At 37.5% G+C, this 21,048-nt stretch overlaps 1 protein-coding gene across 3 annotated transcripts in view; it reads left to right on the plus strand.

The window, feature by feature from the left end:
* Positions 1-21,048, plus strand: part of VEZT (vezatin, adherens junctions transmembrane protein) — a 59,492-nt gene that overhangs the window by 6,066 nt on the left and 32,378 nt on the right. For all 3 annotated transcript variants that reach the window (XM_075209414.1, XM_075209415.1, XM_075209416.1), the window contains exons 2-3: positions 8,097-8,228; positions 13,116-13,205. In XM_075209414.1, the coding sequence (XP_075065515.1) occupies positions 8,097-8,228; positions 13,116-13,205 (222 nt within the window). The remainder of the gene's footprint in view (positions 1-8,096; positions 8,229-13,115; positions 13,206-21,048) is intronic.

Genomic DNA, 21,048 nt, shown 5'->3' on the forward strand with positions numbered 1-21,048 from the left:
TACCATTACCGCTATAGAGCAAGAGTGCCATAGTTTCAGAAAGAATTGGCATTTGGGGAAGGGTGCCTGACACTTCAAAGCTCTCCATCGCCTGCTCCCAGAGTTCTTATTCATTAAGTAAAACGTGTTTTGGTTTTTTTTTTTTCACTGATTATTTTTACTGACTCTGAATGATCAGAATTTCTTTGAATGCTGAGTCACACAATGTAATGCATAATAGACAGTAGATATAGTAGCTTTTAGGGCAAACCTATTTTAGCTTGACTAACATATTGAAATATTAGATATGTGTGGAAGATGTCTATGTTCTGTTTTCAGCCGATTTACTGAAACTACAAGCACAGTCTACTTATATCTACTTAACTTGACACGATTATGAGACAGTTGTTTTGTTTTTTATTTTACATATGGTGGAATATTGTATCATTACCAGTTTTTAGAAAAGAAGGTGTTCTTTGCTTTTTCTCTGTGTTTTTTATTCATTTAGATTCACTGCTTCAGGTCCACTATGTTGCCTGGATATATGGGTTTTGGATTTGAGATTCCATACCTGGATTACTTTCATAAAAAATGAGGTATAAACTTCTAGGGGGCAAATGTATTAAGCAGCAGATTCTGCAAATCGCTGATATTCGGTGACTTTGCAGAGGAAATTTAAAACGGCAATGGCTTTCAAGACAAAACTTGCCTTGAAAGCCATTGCCATTTTAAATTTCCTCTGCAAAGTCGTGGAATATCGGCGATTTGCAGAATTGCTTAATACATTTATCCCCTAGAGTTAAGATTGGCTCTGGTAGATCATAAAAGATACCTCGACTAGATCAAATCCATTATTTGTGGGAAGTGAGCATAAATTTAGGTTAAGATATTTTATGTTCTGTACAGTTTGAGGTGACAAAGGACATTTACATAAAATGTAAAAAAAAATCAACAGCAATAAATGTTTGATTAGGTATTTATTTAAATGTTTCTGACTGATAGTATCAGGTAAGCATTTGTCTATATTTACTATCAACATTGCAACTTTTTTTTAGACATTAATGTTATAACAACTGCCATATTAAAAACAAATGTATGTATTTGTTGCACTTGCAGCTTTACAAGCCGACCTCTTGTTTTGTTGGTTCTAACTTTTTAAAGACAGAGTGATAATCTTTGACTTTTTTTTACATTATAGTATTGTAGTTTACTTTTACGTGACATTTTGCTGGGGTTTCTTCAAGAAACTGGTCAACAGTGTATTTTATTTCAATATGTTGCTTGTCTGTTATTACACATAATATATAAGGCGTTTTTACTACTATAAATGTAGAGCTTGCGTAATATTCTGGATCCTGATGTGTACTGCAGAATACAGTGTTTGCTGTTTTTTTCTTTAGTGCCTTTATTCAGAATGCTGCTGGCCTTAACAAGCACCTGAATGTAAATGAGAGCACCATATAAGCAGGTGTATTTACATGTTGGAGACATAGTGCCCTTCAGTGACACACGTTTTGAATCTTTTAGTATTTGCAATCTGAGAAAAGAATGAATGCTTTGGCACACCGATTTTACACATGGATTTTTTTGTCCTTATACACAGCAAAATAAAAATAAGCACATGACAATTCTAGTAAATAAAGCCTTCAGAGTAAGACAAATTGGCATACTACAGTAGGTTGGCTTTCAGCAGAGCATAACTGCTGTATTTTAGGGGTTAGTTAGATATGATTGTGCACGCTACTTTGTCCACAGAGTGATGGTAGATATTTAGACAGCTGCTCAGAGGAATAGGCAGGACAACATCGGTAAAGCGTTCCATTTCCTCCTGTATTATATAAACAGGACTCGGCACCATGTGGCTAACCCCTTCCATTCTGTACTTTTTGTGGTTTGGACAGATATTCACCATGAATTCCTTCTAGTTCCAAACAATAGACTTTTCTTCTACGTTTTAATTTACAAAAGGAAACTGCTGTGCTAGAACCTGTAATGATACGCTCTGTTAGTGGGCTGCAAAACGGATATCTCTACCTGATAGAAATGTCCAAAAGGTTGAGATTATTGTGTGGGTTACTATGTAACCGTATTGCTACATGGCATGTGTTGCTTGTGTTAAACAGACCTGTTAAGAGGCATGCTGAAATGTCGCTTTTTTACTGCTATGCTGCAGATTGTTAATGATGGTGTCATTTCTAACCTACAAATATGTTGATATAAAATGTATGCCTCTTTAAAAAATTGGCTTAGTGGCTTTCCTTTTATGGGGCATCCATACAGTTGAAAATACCTGGGAGTCCTCGTGCCTGCTTCTCTGATCTGATATAAATTGTATCCTTCTCCAAAAAGATGATACTGTGGTTCTGCAGGGGGAATATCTTAAAAATGAATGTGCTTCCGCACTTCTTGCATGTGGTTCAGACCTGGCTATCCATTACCTTTTTCTTTTTTTTTTCTTTTTTATCCTTTACAGTCGTCTTTTACATGTTTCATTTGGTCTAAGAAGATACCTCTTTATATAAAGGCAATAACTGTGATAACACCTTAAAGAGGTGTGTAAGGTATTACAAGGGTTGTCACCTAAAGAGTGGCAAATGGGTGCCTTAATAGAAATAAAAAAGCCTGGGTACAAATAGAAAATGCCATGTTAATTGGACAACTCTCGAGGGAATGTTACCACCTTCTTGTGTGGCTCTGACAGTTACCTCACACCCATCTCTTTTCAGTCACATTGAAGGTTATACCTGAAGCATTTCATAGTGAGAAACTTTGTTGCACCCGTCCCTCTTCTTTCTCTTAGAATGAACCCAAATCCACCTTCCCCCATATCGGCTGTCTGCTGTAAACTGTTGCAGGAAAGCATCCTAGCAACATCTTATATTCACTATACCTGGGAATCCGAGGCCCCCATCCATTTATTTGTAGTATACTGGGAGCATGATTTAGACATTACCCTAATGCTAAAATAATGATCGAAGATTTTTTTATGTCTCATAAGAGCTCGCTAAGCAACAACATCCAAGAGAGCCGTTCTAATCTCCTTGATAAAATGATACCGCTCTTCTGTCGCTTTGAAAATATTCTGGTCTGCTGGTTAGGTGCTACAGATGCAGGGGTAGAGGGTCTGGTATTCAGCTTTAATGTTGTCCACTCATCAAACTTTCTGGAAGGTCATCAACGAATATATAGCTGTATAAGTAACTGGCTCTATTGTTCTGAAAATCCTGCATTTTAACTAATTCATTATAACACCATTCAGATTATTGTTTACAAGTAGTTCCTTCTGTGTCCCCTAAATTCTGCATGTTACCTCAAACCTGTCCCCTGGAAGTGTTCTAAAGCTCCATACTTACTGAGTGGGCAAAGAGGATCAATGGAGAAAATAGTCCTTACACATTCTGTCAGACTACAAACCTAAATCACTGCTTGGATCCCATGGCTAAAATTTAAGTAACTAATGAATAATAAAGCTGTACTTTGTGAAAGGTTGAGTAATTAATTTTGTCAGAAGTGACTCTTCCTTACTTCCACTCTTGTGCCTAGTAATGGCGACTGCTGATTTCCCCTCCAATAGCTTTTGTCACTTTCACGTGCTCTTTCCTGTGCGCTTTTTTCTTCTGTACCACTCTTTGTTATATTGTTTTTAAAAAAATAATTATTTTTTTTTTATCTTGAAACATACACACTGTATTTGAAGTATTTGTTTTCCTTTAAATGTTCATGTGAAGAGTACATAAAAAAAAAAGTTGTTGTTTCAAATATTGCTGGGTATGCAGATTTGAGAGATCTGGGCCATCCAAGTTTAAACATGTGTAGTGGAGTTTACCGACTTAACTTAAATACCAAGGAATGTGAGCTGAATCTCTGTCTAGTGCCTTCTGGTAATGAATGAATGGCATTGTTAGTCAGGTAACATCCTGTTAGAGGATACTCCAATCAGACGGATGTTACCTTCATATTTGTATGTGTGTCATACAGTTTCTGTGCAACATCTCACCCCAGGTAGATGAGCTCATAACCGACGGTATTCAGACAGTTCATTGCAAGAACTGGGCTGGGGCGCTGAGTAAATAGTGGATGAGACTGGTAACAAAGCAAACATACTGTTTTCCTCTTTCGCACAGATTGTGTTCAAACTTGTCAAAGTAAAGTATTGGAAATAGATCTGAGTCATAGCATCTAGGAAACTTTATCTCCATTATAAGTAGCTTTTGTCACACAATTTTGACCATCGTACAACTGCAGACTATAAAGGCCTGTGTAAAGTTAAATAGTATCAAAACGTATGTTTTATATTTTGTAAAATGAACCTTCTTTGTAGTCCAGGGGACAGAGTCAATTGTTGTGTAGTGTCCTGGAACGGCCGCAAGACTACAAAGCGGGTTTTTTTTTGTTGTTTTTTATTATTATTATTATTATTATTATTATTATTATTATTATTTTTATTTTTTGTGAAAATACTGCTCACTTTTGCTCACGCCCCATAGTAGTGCGAGCAAAAGTAAGCATTACTTTTAACTGTATAAACGGTAATAAAGTGTGACTGCTATGTTCTCAGAAATATCACGGCCAATTGAACCTGCCCTCTAGAAGTCTGTATATTAAGTGATGTGTGCTCTTGTCTCAGAGAAATTATCTGCTTTTGAACGGATGGTTAAAATTGCTTGCAAAGCAAAGTTTACAACTTGTATATAGTGAATTTTGCCCACACACAGTCCTTGTGGTATATTTTTGAAAGGATTGCAACAAATACTGATAAGTAGTATATGGTTGTTGCAGTGTTCCCAAAACGACGGTCATATTAGTTGATAACAGATCCATTTTTTTTTTTTTACCTTATTTGTTTATATTTTTTGTCAGTTATAAGGTGCCTCTTGAAACATGGATTCTACCCATCTGCCATTCCAGGGAGAATTCTGTTATCTTGAGAACGAGTATGGAGCTGGAGGTGCTGACCAAATCTACCCTCCCCAACACCTAGAGCCCTCTTACTGGCCACCTGCTGAACTAGCTAGCCAGTGTGTGGAGGTGGTGGGGGGTGGGCAAAAGTTTTAAGAATGAGACGCATATTATTTTTCACAAAGTCTGCTGCCTCAGTTTTTATGATGGAAATTTGCATATACTCCAGAATGTCATGAAGAGTGATCAGATGAATTACAATAAATTTAAAAGTCCCTCTTTGCCATGACAATGAACTTTATCCCAAAAACAGCATTTACACTGCATTTCAGCCCTGTCACAAAAGGACCAGCTGACATCAGGTCAGTGATTCTGCCGTTAACACAGGCGAGAGTGTTGACAAGGCTGGAGATCACTCTGTCATGCTAATTGAGTTAGAATAACAGACTGGAAGCTTTAAAAGCAGGGTGGTGCTTGAAATCATTGTTCTTCCTCTGTTAACAATGGTTATTTGCAAGGAAATAGGATAGTCATCATTGCTTTGCACAAAAAATGCTTTGCAGGCAAGGATATTGCTGCTGGTAAGATTGCATCTAAATCAACCATTTATCGGATCATCAAGAACTTCAAGGGAGAGGTTCAATAGTTGTGAAGAAGGCTTCAGGGCACCAAAGAACGTCCAGCAAGCGCCAGGACCGCCTCCAAAAGTTGATTCAGCTGCGTGATCAGGATACCACCAGTGCAGAGCTTGCTCAGGAATGGCAGTAGGCAGGTGTGAGTGCATTTGCAAGCACAGTGAGGTGAAGACTTTTGGAGAATGACCTGGTGTCAAGAAGGCCAGCAAAGAAGCCACTTCTCTCCAGCAAAAACATCAGGGACAGACTGATATTCTGCAAAATGTACAGGGATTGGACTGCTGAGGACTGGAGTAAAGTAATTTTCTCTTATTTCAGATTGTTTGGGGCATCTGGAAAAACGCTTGTCCGGAGAGGAAAAGGTGAGTGCTACCATCAGACCTGTGTCATGCCAACAGTAAAGCATCCTGAGACCATTCATGGTCTCAGGATGCTGCTCAGCCCAGGGAGTGGGCTCATTCACAATTTTGCCTAAGAACACAGCCATGAATAAAGAATGGAACCAAAACTTCCTCCAAGAGCAACTTCTCCCAACCATCCAAGAACAGTTTGGTGACGAACAATGCCTTCTCCAGCATAATGGAGCACCTTGTCATAAGGCAAAAGTGATAACTAAGTGGCTCGGAGATCAAAACATAGAAATTTTGGGAAACTCCCCAGACCTTAATCCCATTGAGAACTTGTGATCAATCCTCAAGAGGTGGGTGGAAAAACAAAAACCCACAAATTCTGATAAACTCCAAGCATTGATTAGATAAGAATGGGCGGCCATCAGTCAGTATGTGGCCCAGAAGTTGATTGACAGCATGCCAGGACCAATTGTAGAGGTCTTCAGAAAGAAGGGTCAACAATACAAATAGTGACTCTTTGCATTAACTTAATGTAATTGTCAGTAAAAGCCTTTGACCCTTATGAAATGCTTGTAATTTTACTTCAGTATACCATAGCAACATCTGACAAAAAGTGTCTAAAAACACTGAAGCAGCAAATTTTGTGAAAACCAATTCTGGTCATTCTCAAAACTTTTGGCACTGACTGTAATTGATATGCACATTTTAAATATATTCATAACCTGGTGGGACCTGTCTCTGTAGGCAGATGTAGCAATCACCAGAAGTAGATACAAGTATGTCTGTAGCTGATGGTGCAACAAACATGTTTAGTTACTCTGTGCATTACACATAAAATATATATATATATATATATATATATATATATGCATGCATATAATATGGTAAAAAGTCTCTAGCACATACAATTCGGAGAACAACTTTGTAAATAATTTCTTAATTAATTAATTTGAATGCAGACCCTCAGATTGATTTACATTAAATATAACTTTGAATTATGAATTTCATCTGCATTTACAGACTTGGCAATGCCAAGCGACATATGTTTTTGGCAATGTGAACCACTTCTCACATTTAACTACCTGAAAAGATCCAAGAAAAATATATAATTCATTTTTGTTACAGCATAAATGTACAATTTGTATTTGGTAAGTGAAGAGTGCTGGTGGCAAGGTGAAAGCATTCTTCATTAAAATGGGGAATACATTAGCAACAGAATTTCCCAGCAGCACTGGTATATATACCTGGCACACACATGCTTGGCATAGACAAGGGGCTTTTCTAACTACAGAGGAAGCCAACTATTAAATAGTGTCTCGCCTTTTACAATAGGTAGGAAAATAGGTAGCCACCTGTGTCACCTTCTCCGTGGAAGAGCCGCAAATCATTGCATGGTATAAATAGAATTATTGTTTCTTCTTGTGTCTTTACACTTCTATTGTACAATATAGTTGTAAGAGTAATGGTGCAGGTCTAAATTGTGTAGAGAATACTATATATATATATATATATATATATATATATATATATATATATATATATATATATATATATATATATATATATTATTGTGGCCTGAAAGTTTGAAATATGTATGGAATTTCTATACAATATTGATTCCACTGCAAAATGAATTATGCTCTCCAGTGCAGCCAAACACTGACTGCAACTTTTTGGATAAGTGCCCGAAGTGCTTGATAAAACTGATTTCCAATTGAAACACATTATATTTGATTATTTCTTGTCGCACAGAGCATTTTAAACACTCATTATACACTGCGATTTAAAGGCACTGCCCTTTTCCAACTGCAATCAAAGCTAGACATGAGTGCTTCTGAAGCTGAAAAAGCGCAAGCCTTTCACATTATTATTGTTATGATCTCCTCAATGTACAGTACTACTTAGTATGTTGGTGCTTTATAAAAAGCAGACAATAATAATTAATGTAATCACCCGTGTGACATCATTCTTGCCCAGTACAATGCTCTACCTCCAGAGAATATTATTTACAGGTTATTTCATTAAATGCTGCAATATTGAACACTACCCGGATGCTGTATTTTTTGTCAAAATGGCACAGCTAACAGTACGCAGTGGTATATGGCTCCTCTGGGATTTAGATTGTGAAATGCTGAGAAGCAGGAGTGTTGACTTCTAAAACTCGTTAGGGTGATGTCCAATTATAATGTATGGTGTGCTGGTAATACATTTCATTCTGCTTTGGACTTTTCAGAATTCGCCACTCTACCAGTACCTGCAGGATTTGGGACACACAGATTTTGAAATATGTCCAGCAGTGTCACAGGAAGAAGACGAGTATGTGTCAGAGAATGGACTACGAGGACAGGTCCACACAACTGCAGAGGTGAGCGGGATACAGTGAGAGGGGACAAGTGAACATCCGCTGAACATATCAATGACACTCAGGTTCCAGTGACATAGCCAGGGATAGTTACCTTTGGTTACTGGCTGCACGATCGCTGTACTTGGCTTGGGTAGTGCCCACTGCAGTGTCCTCCCCAGAAATTTTTGTCAGCCGGGTGGCATTAAGAAGTAGCTGGGTGGGGGCAGTTGCAGTACTTTGCAATAGTATTGGAAATTTTTTGAGGTAATTGCCCACACCTGCCAGGACTGGTCGAACTAGTGGCAGGGGCCTAACACACAATGCTGGCTGTAGTGCTCACATAGTGCCTGTTCTAATAGGAGAAATAATGTTTTTTTCTATTATAATAGGACTCTGTTGTGCTCCAAGAGCCGCGTGGCAAGTAAAAACAGCCGGGTGGAGCACCCAGGAAATAGGTGCTGGGGAGAACACTGCACTGTATAGAGCTTAGTGTTGGAGTACAGTCTTCCAAATTGTAAAAGAATAGTCTTCCCTGGCTTTTTATTTTTAGCCCTTATAATTGCATTTCATAAACTACACATATTCATAAAATGAGAGAACAAAGTATGGGAAGAATCATGAATAAGTGTTATTTTGTTTTGTTCTAATTTTGCCTTTACAAAATATTATCTCTCCAAATCCCAGAAAGCAACTATTTAAAATCCACTAGGGTATGATGTGGTTAAAAATATTATTGGATTAACAGATGCCTATCAAAACTGTTCATTGTGGTCTGGTCATGAAGGTTTAAAATACCTTATCTATGTCATTATCAAAGTTATCTTTATATTTAGCATGAGGAAGGGGGATGATTAAAATATTTAATGTTTTATGGTCATTTATTTCAACTATTTTGAATGTCTTTTATATGTTGAAATTTAACTCTCTGTGGTCAGACACCAAAATGTAATTGTCTCAGTTATTCACTAGTAGCACTGAATATAGAAAATGTCTATAAAATAGTCCATCCTATGTATTTTAAAACTAATATTGAAAAAAATGCTACTCACAACCTTCACTAGATTACAGAACAATGCACAAACATGTAGTGGCAATTCATTTGCAAACATGAAAAATAAATTCATACATCCAGTTGTAATCATCCCCCAAGAAACTATATAGAAGTATGAAAATCCCCCCCAAAAAAAAATAAAAAAAAATTCAAAACATTTTGTAATAAATGCTTCACAATTAATTATTATACATATTTTAATCAGTTAACACTATTACAAATCACATCATAACAGCAAGAATGTGGAAGTAATCTTTACTCTAAATAAGCCTACTAATTGCAATATAATTATCATGCCAAATATCAGTGGTAAAAGTTTTTTAGACCAAACAATGAACGTGGATGATAATGAACGGAGCAGGAACATTTAATAATTCTAATCTTAATAGATGGTTAAATATTTCTCCCAAAAGTCAAACGTGAATTTTATAAAATAATTGTACTTGTAATAAGCAGAATATCTCCACAGTCTGTTTTAGGAAACAACATTATAATGAGAAGGTCCTTAAACCCTCTTAGAACAAGCTAAGCAACTGGATAGGAAATATTTTTATAGCAAAAGCAAATAGTAATCATTATCAAAAAGTTTTTAATCACTTGTCTCTTGCTTATATTTCTATAAGGCTAGTTAACATAGATAACCATTCTGAACATGCAGTTGCTGTAATTTCTTGAGGTTAAGAAGGTCGCAAAATATCTTGTGAATATATGTGAAAATTACCAAATACTAGTGGTTTTACCCCTCAGCCTTTTTGTATTTCTGTTTATTTGTGTCTCCAGTTTGTGAAGGTTAAACCTGTTGCTTGTGAAATAAGTATAGAATATGTTTAATTGATTTTAAGAAGATAACCGAAAATATATTCTACGGACAAAATATCAAAATACTCCAGTATTGAACACAATAGTATCCTATAGTATCATAAGTAAATTACTGAAAAGCTTGGATCACTTCTCATTATAGACACAATTATAGATAGACCCAGCTGCAGGTCTTTAGGGTAAACAGTAAGTCAACTTTTTGTTTTTTCTTTGTTTGTAAAGAGGACCTGTCATTTCTGTGTTGACCCAAGAGAGGTAGAGTGTTGCAGCAATTTAGGCTAAATAGACCTGGTAACATATTAACTGTGGCCACTGCCACCTCTCTGCTTCACGTCACCAACGCTGGCAGAGAATGGGCTGGTGGAGCTGGAACCGAGAGCTGCTTAGTATGCTGTTGGCATACTGAATGCACAGTCTATCTGCTCTCACCGGAGTAAACCCCATTAGTGTGCATAATAAACCCAAAGATTCTCTAAGGTATGGTAGATGCATCCTTTTTTCCAGTGAGCCACGTGTATACCTATGAACGCTAGGCAGTTCATACCGGACTATGTCTGGTATGCTGCAGTGGTTGGGGGCAGGCATATGTAGAGGATTGCATACACCCTGCCCTCTGAAGACCGAGACTTCACAAAAAGATGCTCGTTAACGTACGCTCTGCTAGATCGTTTATCTAACAAATAAAACTAGGTTAGGAGTCATATTTGAAAATTAAACTTTTCAAGTCTGTTTTGCAAATTTAGACCACCCCGCTTTCCCAAGAGAAATAATAAATCCCCATGATTAAATCCAGAACCCTTTGTGTACAGTTCCTGAGCTCTTGTGCAGATGGAAAACCATAGTTGCTTTGTTACTAAAAGATTAGCGCTTGTGTGGTTCCAGAACACTTTGCATTTGTGCATTCCCAATACCCTAAAGTTGGTGTCTCACAGCAGTGCCTGAACTTGGTGTCTTTCCAGTAAAGCTCAGTGTTCATCAGAGCTGAAATGTGACTAGGAAATTCTCCTTCCATGTCACACAACAGCAACCATTGTAGATATCGTCTATAACGCCTAGCACATGAACAGTTTACAGTTGAACACTTACCTGAATTTGTTTTTAACTTAATCTATTATTGTAAGCACAAAAACTCACTGTAAAGACTAGATATTACATATATAAAATCTTTGACAATATTTATGAAAACTTGCACAGATAGAGGGATGCAGAATTTTTTTTTTTCCCCCTATGAAGTAATTGTTATAAATATCCTACTTATTGCTTGTATGGTCCAAAAACCCCTGGCTATTCTACAGAAAGTAAATCCTAAGTTCAAATTTAATTATGTCCTAATATATAAAATCACAAATTTGAAATAGGGTGTACTTTCTTTTACAGATGACTGTATATGTGGTCCTCTTCATATAACAGGGTAGCACTTTGTTGGTAGTTAAAGCACAAAAAATATATTCGATGTCCAGTGATTGAAGTACAAGAGGAGGAGATTCTGTGACATTAAAGATGAAGACAATTTTACAATGTGGGAGATTGTGTAGTAGGGATGGTCAATATACCTGTCCCTTAGCAATACAGCAGTAATATATAGTGACTGTAAGGTGGTACGGCAAACATTTCATTACTGTGGTATTACATGTATCATCCTCTCACTAAAAAAAACGCAAAACAAATAAAACTCATTTTGTCCATTCCCTGGGTTTTCAGAAGGTAACAGATCACCGAAAATCTTCCTCTGCTTCCGGACACATTATGTTTCTGTGGTAGATAGATTAAGGATAAGTTTTGTTTTCTGTGTTGTTTTCTGTGTAGGAGAGTAAGTAGTTCTCAGCAATAACGCTAATGTTTAAGTGGGAGTTCAAAAGATAACTTTATCTAACCTGATAAAGACAAGATCTCCAATACCTGGATATAAGAGGTCATTATTATCAGGTGTGATATCAATCTGACTGTGACTTATGTATAGTCATCACTGTGTTTCAGGTGTATAATATCGGTGTGACCTGTATATAGTCATCGGTGTAAGATATGTTTGTGACCCGTGTATAGTCGCCATAGTTTTTGAGGTGTCTGATATCATTGTTTCCTCTGTATAAAAATTATTAATAGGGGTGTGTGATATTGGTGGGAACTATGTACAGTCATCGGTGTGTTTCAGATGTGTGGTATCCGGGATGGCTAATATAGATCATTGTGTACTGTGTTTTTGTGTGCTATCACCCAGTTGTAGTGTGTAGAAATATATGGTAAAGATCTGACAATCGCCTCATGTTTTTCACAACCTGCAGTCTATAGTACATCTGTCGTACCTTCCCTATACTTTTACCAACACAAACTAGAAATCCATTCATCTGATATTTTGGAACCTATGAAAGTTATGCAGTGTAGAGATCTTCTATAACGCCCAGTACATATTATATATATATATATATATATATATATATATATATATATATATATATATATATATATATATACTGTCGGTTATCCCCTTCCTATCGCAAAGGATTCATTTTGTACAGTCCATTCAAAAAAAGAAAAACAAAAAATGTTAATGTGTGACATCTGTTTATATATTTGTATTGAATGGTATTTCTAAAACACATAAAGGGTTTCTCTGTAATGTAATGTTTGTGGGCACTTTGCAAATCTCAATGTACTAACTGGAACATCCCTACTGCAGTTCGGCACAGAGTAGCTGTTTTCTTGCTCCTAGCTATCTGTGTTGGTTTGGGTTGCTATACAATGCACTAGTGAGTATTTCAGCTCTCAGTTTGACACAGCACACCATAAAATGCTTTCAAAGTTGCTTGGGTATCACAGGAAATGTTCTGACATAGGGAATCGAACTAGTTGCAGAGGACAAAAAGTGCAGAAAGTCAAAATACAGAAAGAGATCACAGTAAGTACTATATATTTAATTTTGCACAAGGTGCCCACACACATTAAAATATGTGGGACCAAACTATATGAAGAAACCCTTTAATAATCAAAGACCGTTACAGCGTTGCATAACATAACATTATTTTTATTATTATTTTCAGCCAGGCATTTACAGGAGAGCGGTTGAAATATTGCAAGGCTGGAACCCTTTTATTTCAGAAAAGAAAAAAGACGAACAAGTCCACTTGTTGGTAAGTTTATGATCTATCAATTCTATGTTTTATATTCATTTCCTTTTGGTTTTGTGTTTGACATTTACCTAATCTTAAGAGCAAACTTTTTTTCTTTTTATTTTATATTCAGATTTACTGTAAAAAGGTTACACACATATTCTTAACACATTTGTTCATTTTGCATACACACTGACCCTCTCTTTTTCCCATAATGCAAAATTTCCTCTACAGTGCCCTAGAGATGAGACAGAATGAACAGTATGTCAGTTACAGTAATTGATGTTTCAAAAGCATCATTAGATATGCACTTTACTAACAAAGGAGAGGTGATGTACTGTTTTTAAATCTAAATCCTCTACTGTGTTCATTTTGGGATCTGCTTCAAAGAAGTCCCAAAAACCACAATTGTTGCCTAATATAAACATAAACAGACTAATTTTAACAGAAAGGTTGTTTGTTAGGGCTAAAACCCATTTAATTACTCTAGTGTCCTCACTGTCAGACCAGGTAGATAAGCAGCTGTCACTACCGTTCTTTATGTCTGGGAGTTAGACCAAGTCTGACCTTGTTCCCTGGAAGTGGTTAGCCTAAGCATGGCTCCTCCTGCCTTCCCCAAGTTCAGCTCTTTTGAGTGAACTTGTCACCTTGCATGCCTGCAGTGACTGATGTGATCCCTGCTGCATAGTCCCCTAAAAGAGATCTTTGGTGAAATAAAGTATCTAAAACTTAGGGTAAAGCCAGTATTTGAATTGAATATATCTAAGACTGTGTACTGCTGAGTTTAATAATATGCATAAAATAACTGGGGTGTTTATACTTAACTAAATAAGTCTGTCAGGCTCTCTCATTGCTGTGCAGCAGGCTGTCATGCTAGGAGAGAGATGTTTCTGTAACTAAGTAGGCAGAGTTTGAATGAACACTTTTCAAGGTTGTTTGAAAGAAAAACACTGTGTGGATTGCTAGATACAGACAGAGGGGCAAAGACCGTACAGTCACAACAGCTGACATACCTGCAGTCTCCGCTTTTGGACCTCCATCAGATATCCTAATGTCTCAAAGATGTGAAAGAAGCTTCAGCTGTCTGTAATGGAGTGGGAAAGAAATACTTCACTTTTTAGTAGAGTTTCAGTTGAATATCAGGGTAACCATACACCATATACCTTACTTTTATGGCTCATAACTGAAAATGTAAATTTTGGAGTTCAGTGGCCCTTTACAAATTTTGTGTTGTCAAACAGTTCTATTTGAGGGCGGCAGTCTACAAAAAAAGTCAATGACGGGACAGCTAGGCTTTGCAATTTGCCTACGGATAAGTTGACTGCGCAGACATGGAACACTTTTTTGATGGGCCCCATAACAAAACTTGGGGTAGGACCTGGCGGTGCAGCTCCAGTCTTCCGGGCCCCTGCTCTGCTCCCAAAAGAGCACAATGTGGCCTCTTCTTCTGAGCACGCTCGAATCCGGCACCATAATGCAGCACGCTTGAAGAGGCCGGACCTCTACTCTTTTGAGAGTAGAGCGGTGGCTTCTGGAGGATGACCTGGCAATACTAGGGCCCCATAGCTGCTGCACCCCTCTGCCTAGGTGGTAGTACCACTGCTGTGTCTGGGATTTTTGACAGAGATTAACATTTCCTAATTGGGGACTTCATGGAACCACTCCCTGGCATCCTTTGAGAACCCATGCTTGAGGACAAGTTAATATTGCATCAAACATTGGTTGCAACTCCTTTCCTGTGTGGTAAGTAAGAAGCCATGTGTATCGACTGTTACCATCTGGCTAGGTATTGAGGACTGTTTAGCAACAGATTGTATGACAACTGGGCCTACTGGGTGACTATTTCTTTTATGCCTGTCTAGTTCATCTCCAACCCTCTCCCGGCATGGTCCAACAGTACATGTGGTACATGTAGCAGAGGCAGGGAGAGCTGTTACAGGGCTCTGACTAGGGCTCTACGAGAGGGGTGACTGACCAGGGTGCATAGCTAAAGGGGGGGGCAGGGTTATGAATATTTTAAATTAGATTGGCTAAAATTGAGGGCTGGGGTGGCAGTTTTCTTTCTTGCCCCAGGCGCTAACATTTTAAGTTACTGCTCTGGCAGTACCTAAAAGTAAAGTGGAACAAAAATAATATCTACCCACAATTCTTAGTGAAGATAAGAACATAACTCTCTTGCTTTGTGGAATAATGCTAGTTGATTTAAAATTCTTAGAATGCTGTGAGCATGTGAATACCTTTTTTAAAGGAGAGGTTCGGAATAGTCTTGTGACTGTAGTCGAATTTATGTGACTTTTGCAGACTATAGAGTGTGGAGTACTTGTTGAACTATTATTACAGCTCACTCTGCTCCTGTTGCTAAACGACAACGGCAATCTCACCTAATAATCTTACCACGTCCTCATTGATGATAGATATGCCCATAGCCACTGCACTAAGCTACCAAGCTTGGAGGAGCTTCTAGGATTATGTTCCCAGGGCATTAACAGAGTTTAACATCTAGAAGCTAGGCAATATGACATGAAGTGTATATTATTATAATTATGCATTCATATCTTAATAGGTTAAAAAGGAAAATCTAAAATAGGCTAAGTGTGCCTTTAAACCAGACACAAAAGTCAGACTGAGCTTTCCTCTCTGACTTACTGCACATAATAAAACATTTGTCAATATTTGGGACTTTTCTGAACATGAATGCCACTATTCAAGAATATTGTGGGCAAAGTTGTACCCTAGCAATAAGATGTCTGCTCACCCTTGGCACAGATGGTAACTGTTAAAATGCTGGTTGGAGCTGGTGAGGATGGCTTAGTTTTGTGGGTTGCAGATGACTGTGACTACTGTTGTTGGTTCTGCACATTCCTGAGCTCTGCGTTGCCTTAGAAAGCCTCTTGGCTCTGTGTAATACTCTTTTAATATGTGTAAGTAAACATAAATTGTATGTTGGCTGCCACAAATGTCTCTTGCTTGTAGCCCACCTACGCCTATACTGACCACTGAGTAACCACAGTTGTTTCATGTTGTGTGTATTTATGTGCTTCTTTATGTATATAATAATTATGTGTATATAATGTGTTTTTGTGCAATTTTTGAAATGATCTTGCTTTAATTATCTAGATTATAAAATGTGCACAAATGAAAAAAAAAAATCTGTGTGAGTTTCTATTTGTGCACTTTAATGTTGATCAAATTAGTCTTTTACAATGAAGTCTGCAAAATATACACATTTTTAACTGATTATGAATTAACTGGCAACATATGTTATAGTCATGGCTCCTCCTGTAGCTTGCATATACACTGTATATAAAAGTTAAGTTTAAAGATTTTAGCTTGCTATTTTGTCCTCTGTATGGATTTCATTTTTTTTTTTAAATTAAACTGCAAGTTTCTTGTCCTTTTTACTGAATTCTTTAGTCAGTTGCTATTCACATAAGTGTGGTAAGCAGAGCCTATAAGCTAACAAGCGGACAGCCAGGTGATGCAGAAGACTTCAGGAACCTGTACTGAAATTAGGATACTCAATATAGTGGTACTCTGGATTCATTGGAATTATAATATTTTATATTGCACAATAAGTCAATGTTTCCATATTTGGTGCCTTTCTCAGGACATGGATATTACAAAATATACTTAGGGCTAGATTTACTAAGCTGCGGGTTTGAAAAAGTGGGGATGTTGCCTATAGCAACCAATCAGATTCTAGCTTTCATTTATTTAGTACCTTCTACAAAATGATAGCTAGAATCTGATTGGTTGCTATAGGCAACATCCCCACTTTTGCAAACCCGCAGCTTAGTAAATCTAGCCCTTAGTCTTTTCTATGTCAAAAAACTAATTGTCACGAAGAGACATTTAAATGTGGTTCCATCGCAGCAAAACACAACCATCAACAAAAATATCTTAATCTCCAAAAATTGGAAATAAATCTTTTTTTTTTTTTTTTTCGCAAATGATAAACAGAACCTCAACAAAAGGCTCTCCCTACATTTATCTTACTACAATTAAAATTTAATTAAATCAAGCCTACATTAGCCAAATAATACCCTGTGTTTTAGTTACGTAGCGCTTTATCGGACGAAGCTTAATTAGCTCAAGAATTTGTTAAGAACATAGGATGGAACATTATTGAATGATGAAAACAAATTTCTTAACAATAAGGAAGAAGGTTGCAAAATTTGAAAAGAGAAAAAAAGCCCCAACTCTCATATAGTTACATAGTTTTGGTATTCTGTTCCAGTGCAAGTGGAAACAGGATGCAGTGACTTTTTAAATATGCTGATACAGTCCCCCTATGAAGTTACCAGAAAAGGGCTGTGAAAATGCTAATTGGTTTTATGACAGCCTTTATGACTTCTACTACACACTCAATTCCATGCGGAGTTCTTAAAAATGAAATATTGTTTTGTCAGTACATCATAGAAGTATAATTTTATAGTCAACCGGTCACAAATTTACACACAGATACATATAAAAAATGACTGTTAGGTCCATGATTTAGGAAGATCTGTTACTTCACTACATTCCTTATAAGGCTAGTAGTTCTATTTGACAAAATGTATGCATCTTGCTGCTCCGTATTGTCAATGCCAATGGAGACCATCTCCGATATGAATAATGGAGAATATTGCTTTGATGTTTTCCATCTCCAGGAGGAATATCTGTGACCACACTTTTGGGTTCTTGATAATCACAACATTGTGCTCCTGAAGCTACCAATTGTTGCTGGCCTATAGCCTATATCTTGACATGCTGGTTTTAATCTGGGAACCTGGAAGACTCTCTGGCTAGGTATTTATAATCCGAAAACCAAGCTGTGTGGGCAGATACACTCTATGTCAGGGGTTCTCAACTCCAAGACTCAAGTATCGCCAGTAGGTCATGTTTTCAGGACTTCTGTCTGTGGAAACAGGTGAGCTAATTTCTGACACAGCAACTAGATTATCTTTGTTGGTATTAATGATTTTAATGATTTAATCCGGTTTCCAGGGATAAATCTCATTGACAGTCTTAATAAGAAAAAGCTACATAAGTAAATTAGTCTTTAAATTTATTTCAATCCATGCAGCTCATGGGACATCAATGCTAGCGATTATTGAATATTGTTCTATAGCTTCAATACTCTCTTGATAAATTATAAAATTCTGAGAGTAGGGTGTTATGTGCGTATTGTCGCTAACCAATAACGATTGTCGAGCCTCGATTTGTGTTTCCAAAGCACAAAGATTTATTCGCAAATAAGTAGAATAATATGCTCAAGCGAAGTAATAGTAAATACAGCCGTTACTTATCGCAGGCGCTCTGGATCCAGTGCAGTCATTCAATCCTGAAGTCTGGGGACAAGAAGTCTGCACTCTGGATCACAAGCTGCTGCTTATATACACAATCACATACAGTAATACAATGAAGATGGAATAGCTTGCATCTATTGGTCCAGGTCTCAGGAAGGTCCAAGGGGTCGTCATCATTGGCCAGTTCATACAAAGGAATCCAAAGGAGGGGGTCATCTCTGCAGGGGGTATGATCTGCTCTTCCCACCAAGATTCTTTAGTCTTAAGTAGTTCATAATTCCCTATCATTCATAACTTGAGTATGCACTCTGCAATTCCCTCGCAGAGTGAACCAAACAGTAGGATATGTGACAAGGTTCATTATGATACCACTCATGATGTTATTCCTTCAACCCATTCCGTGTATTTCACTAATATGCGTGTAACTTTGATATAACATATAAATACAACTATATTTCGACATAACTGACTATGTGTTGCAACTACCATTAATGTGTACTATTTTATAAGTATGCGTGTTTGTGCGAATGTGTGGTAAAAGACCGATTACTGTTGCTGCCACGTGTAGTAGATGCGCACGCCCTTTCACGCCGTAGCGTGCCCTTGTACGCCGTAGCGTACCGTACGCATCTTTTCAGACAAAGACAACCAAGTTTGCTAGACTTTAATTGAAATGACTCTATCCAATTTACTGACTTCGACAAGGGGTGTGACTGGATCACTTATAAATAACTTCTGGTATAAATTTATTTAAAGGAAAAAGCGCATGGTGCTTATTTATATAATTGCACATGCACTTTTGATATTGTGTATATTTTGGTAAGGGAAATCTTTAATTTCTGAGACCAAGGGGAGAAAATTTAGTTTTTTTCTGTTTTTAACCTTTCTAGAGGAAATTCCTTATTTATGATGTATATATCTGATACAATAAGCCTTTGTTTTGAAAGCCTTTTGTATATCTTTGTGTAAGGAAATATCTTGTTTGGGGTTTACAACTTTTCCTGGGGAATTCTTTTCTTTGGAGGAAATGTGTATTCTACAACTATTGGAAGAAAGGACTCATGGGAATCTCATGCCAATTAGACCTTTTGATGTGTGAGGGTCATAGGAACATGTAATTAGACTTGCTGTCCACTGTAAGATGTAGGATATCCCAGCAAGGTTTTAAGATATCACAGATAAGCGTAAATATTGTTAGCTTTGCAATGCATGTAAATCCATGTTTATGTAAACACATTGCAAAAAAATAGCTTGTGTCCAAAGCGGTATAAAAAGCACTGTCTTGTACACTGAAATGTATCATTCTGATATTCCATCTGACCTGACCACTGATATCTTTAGTCAGTGGAACTGTCCTTGTCAGGGCACTTGAGTGAAATAAAACATCACTCTTTGCTTCAAGACCCTGCTTGACAACTTCTTCAATATTGCTGAAATCCTGTGACCTGCAGATTAGACCCTAACTCGAATACGTTCTCCGGCTGTTTCTGAGGTTGGATCCAGCTCTCCAGTACCACCACTCTGCCGCTACCCAGCAGCTGACCAGTGTAATAGGCCAAGGGGTTCCATCCACAGCACCCTGATCCATAGTAAGCGGTCAGGGGTACCAGCCCAAGTGTATCAGCACGGGAGTACACTAGCAGTGACAGTTACCCAGAAGGAACGTGATTCTGGGCGCCATAAAGGAGCCCAGTGGTGGCAGCAGGCTCCTCCTACTGCGGCAGGAGGGGCATATTCGTAATAACGAAAGGGGACGGTGGCAAAGTAAGCCCAGCTGGTTCCCAACAACAACAGACAGGGTGGCATAGGCGGTTCATCCTGTCACAGGGGGGCTGTGTGGTATTTATTCTTTTCTTTGCCAAGTGAATTCTCTTGCATATCCCATTTTAGTTTTTCACTTACCCTTTATCTGCGTGAGCACCTATTTAGGTTTGTTTCTTTTTTATGCAAAAATATCTCCTTTATTCATACCTTTTGGTATAGTTCAGATCCTAACATGAAAATACTTTGGTTGCAAATACTGGCTCATCATACATGGTAGAAATATTTATCTGGGATCCTGTTATTTTTTTATGTCACTTCATTGAGATGTATTCATTGCTACTTCTGTTGACAATTTGACAATACATTCTACCCTTCAAGCTCGCTGCCTAGGTGTGATCCTTGACTCAGAACTATCCTTTGTTCCCTGCATCCAGTCTGTATCTCAATCATGTTAAATACATCTAAAAAAACATTTCTAGAATACTCGCATATCTCACTCAAACCACTGTAAAATCTTTAATTGATGCACTCATCTCCTGCATTGACTATTGCAATAGTTTGGCATTGTAACAATTTGTGTTTCCTTCTTGAGGTTAATATATTGTATCCCTACGGCATATGTATCTTATGAAATTTAACACTACAGGAAACCCTTAAGTGTTTTGGGTTTGATAAATCTCACTACTCTTGTTGAGGGAAGTACTGATGTTTGTGGTGGAGTTAAATATGGGAGATGTTATTTATCCAGTGATTTGGAATGAAAGGGCCTACTCCCATTATGCTACTGATGGCCCCACAATATATTGTGTAAA

The sequence above is a fragment of the Mixophyes fleayi genome, chromosome 4, assembly GCF_038048845.1.
Source record: "Mixophyes fleayi isolate aMixFle1 chromosome 4, aMixFle1.hap1, whole genome shotgun sequence".
NCBI lineage: Eukaryota > Metazoa > Chordata > Amphibia > Anura > Limnodynastidae > Mixophyes > Mixophyes fleayi.